The 2513-nt window shown below is 37.4% G+C and overlaps 1 protein-coding gene across 1 annotated transcript; it reads left to right on the plus strand.

Annotated features, from left to right (window-relative positions):
• The first annotated feature begins 1343 nt into the window (after positions 1-1343).
• LOC117317412 lies at positions 1344-2212 on the plus strand. The gene is made up of 2 exons (XM_033872223.1): positions 1344-1534; positions 1885-2212. Exons 1-2 carry the CDS (start codon positions 1344-1346, stop codon positions 2210-2212), a joined length of 519 nt encoding a protein of 172 aa, XP_033728114.1.
• Positions 2213-2513: the final 301 nt, after the last annotated feature.

The following is a 2513-nucleotide window of genomic DNA, read 5'->3' on the forward strand; positions in this document are numbered from 1 at the left end:
ACGGACGCCGCGCCATGGCATAAGCTCACCGGACCTTCGGTCCAGGTGAGCTAAAAAAAAACAACATAAAAGCTAAAGTACCAGCAACTGACCTTGACCTTTAAACTACGAGCTATCTTGTCTTTTGGCAACCCATTTATCCATATGATGCCGATAAATGAGCGCTCTCTCAAGGACATCACAAGTTATCACAAGGGATTGTTTATATGTGGTTGCGTTCTATTTATTTTCGTCTCGTATCGTTACTGTTTAGAGATGAATAAAATTGGGTCCCTACAGAATTTTTCAATTTTTCTCGATGTCTTCTATAAAGGGCAAGCCGAAGATATAAAAAACAAAATCATACCTTTTAAGGTCATCCGAGACAAAGCTTCATGTGACCTTTTCCAGTCGCCTTTTGTCATTTGTAGCGTATCGTCCATTTACATTTTCGACTTCCTGTCATGGCCCAGGGTCATATTGGATCAGTAGCACACTGGGAAGAAGTGTCCAAATGAATGGCCTTGACCTTTCAAGGTCAAGGATCAAATATCTCAAAATCTTAAAACGACTTCTCAATAACATATATAAGCGGCTAGGGTATTGATATTGGGCCAGTAGCATGTTGGAATAAAGGAATAACAATTTGTTCCAAAAGTAATGACCTTGGCCTTGTGCCTAATGTTGGTTTAAAAGCAAACCATCTATCAGTACTAGCATTAGAGGTTTGTGTGTGCGTTCTACCGTATCAATAAATTCATCATATACAGACCAGACAAAGCTTATGATATTAAATGTATGTAAAATCGTGCCTTTCTGCATTTCTCATTTGCAAAATGTCTTCCAGCGATCAAAGTGTCTTCACTACACAATCAGCGTATAATACGTAAATAGTTGGTGATACGATGTGGTATTGAGTGACATTTTAGCTCTGGAAAAGGATATTAGTAATGTTCCAGGTTTTACACTTAAAGCAGCGATGTTTTCTGATATTTCTTGCGCAAAAATGGACAAAATTTCTCAGGCAATGGATCGTGTAGAGTCAGAAAAATTACAACACAGTAGATTTGGCCAACCATTGAAAGAAGGTGATTTATATGCATTATTAAGTGAAGGTGTGTGCCGAAACACAGAATACACGACAAAATGGGCCGTTAATGTCTTAACTGGATGGCTTCAAGACCGTGACAAGGAATATGGGGCAAAAAAGGATTAAAAAGTTTCGGTACCGACTGTTTGAAGCTAACAATACCTGAACTGAATGAATCATTGAATTATTTTGTCGTTGAGGTGTGGAACAAAAACGATGATGAATACATTGTACAGGCCAAACAGTATATACGAGATGGTTGTGATTATTAAAGATGAAAAGCCTATCAAAGCGAGGATTACGCAAAAAAAAAAAGCAGGCGAACATCATTTCAGAAGAGCAAGAAAAACAGCTTTTGGACAAAGGTATTTTTGGGGAGGACACACCTCAAGAATTGTTGGATACAGCTCTGTTCCAGCTAGGAGTGGCCAAGGAACATCGTAGTCTTAAATGTGGAGAACTAAGGTAAATATCAGAAAACGAAGATCAGAACGGTTAAAATTATCTTCAGTATGTGGAGAACGTTTCTGAAACTAATCATGGAGGCGTCCTTCACCAAAAAGTAGCACCCAAAGTGACCAGAGCCTATGAGGATACTACAGATCCTAGGAAATGCCCGGTACGGATCTACCAATTACATATGAGCCGCTGGTAAATATACAAAATATACACAATAAATTCAATATGCAATATGTTGATAACTCATAGATCAATTAACGACTAATCAATTCATAATTTATAACTCACTATCAATCAATTGCCTCTTTCATTATGCAGATAAAATTTAATACAATGCTATATTTTTATTTTTTTAGGCCAAAAGATGGAAAATGTGACGCTCTATACCTTTGCCCCCAAAAATACATTACAGAGAGCTGCTGGTTTGCCGATTCTCCTGTTGGAGTTTATCAGATACAACAAACAGTTAGTCGACTATGTAAAACGGACGGATTTAGTGGGATTTTTTTTACAAATCATTCTCCGAGATCAACAGTCGCTACAATGTTATACAATGCGGGAGTTGATTTGCAGCTTGTGGTGGAAAAGACAGGACACATGTCGTCAGCAGTGCGAAATCATAAGCGTACCAATGGCATTCAACTCGCTAACGTTAGCGCTGCCTTACAAGGGGAAAAGTGTTAAGTCACCAAAGAAAACAATTGTGTGAAAACAAAGAAAGCAGTATTGAAGGAGGGGAAAGGGAATTCACGTTCTGTAGAAATGTGTCGTTTAACCTTAAATTTTGAATGGAGAACAAAATTGTATATATGTTATCACAATTGTTAATAAAATGGCTTGAAATAATTTCAGTATTTTCTAAACTTTTACTTTTATCAAGCCAATTTTTAATTACTCTGTCAGTGTCCTAAATTCCCATGAGTGTCTGTATGGGATTTACCTGTGGCTAAACAATAAGTTACCTGTAACCGGTTTATATTAAGAT

The sequence above is a fragment of the Pecten maximus genome, chromosome 19 (genome assembly GCF_902652985.1).
Source record: "Pecten maximus chromosome 19, xPecMax1.1, whole genome shotgun sequence".
Taxonomy (NCBI): domain Eukaryota; kingdom Metazoa; phylum Mollusca; class Bivalvia; order Pectinida; family Pectinidae; genus Pecten; species Pecten maximus.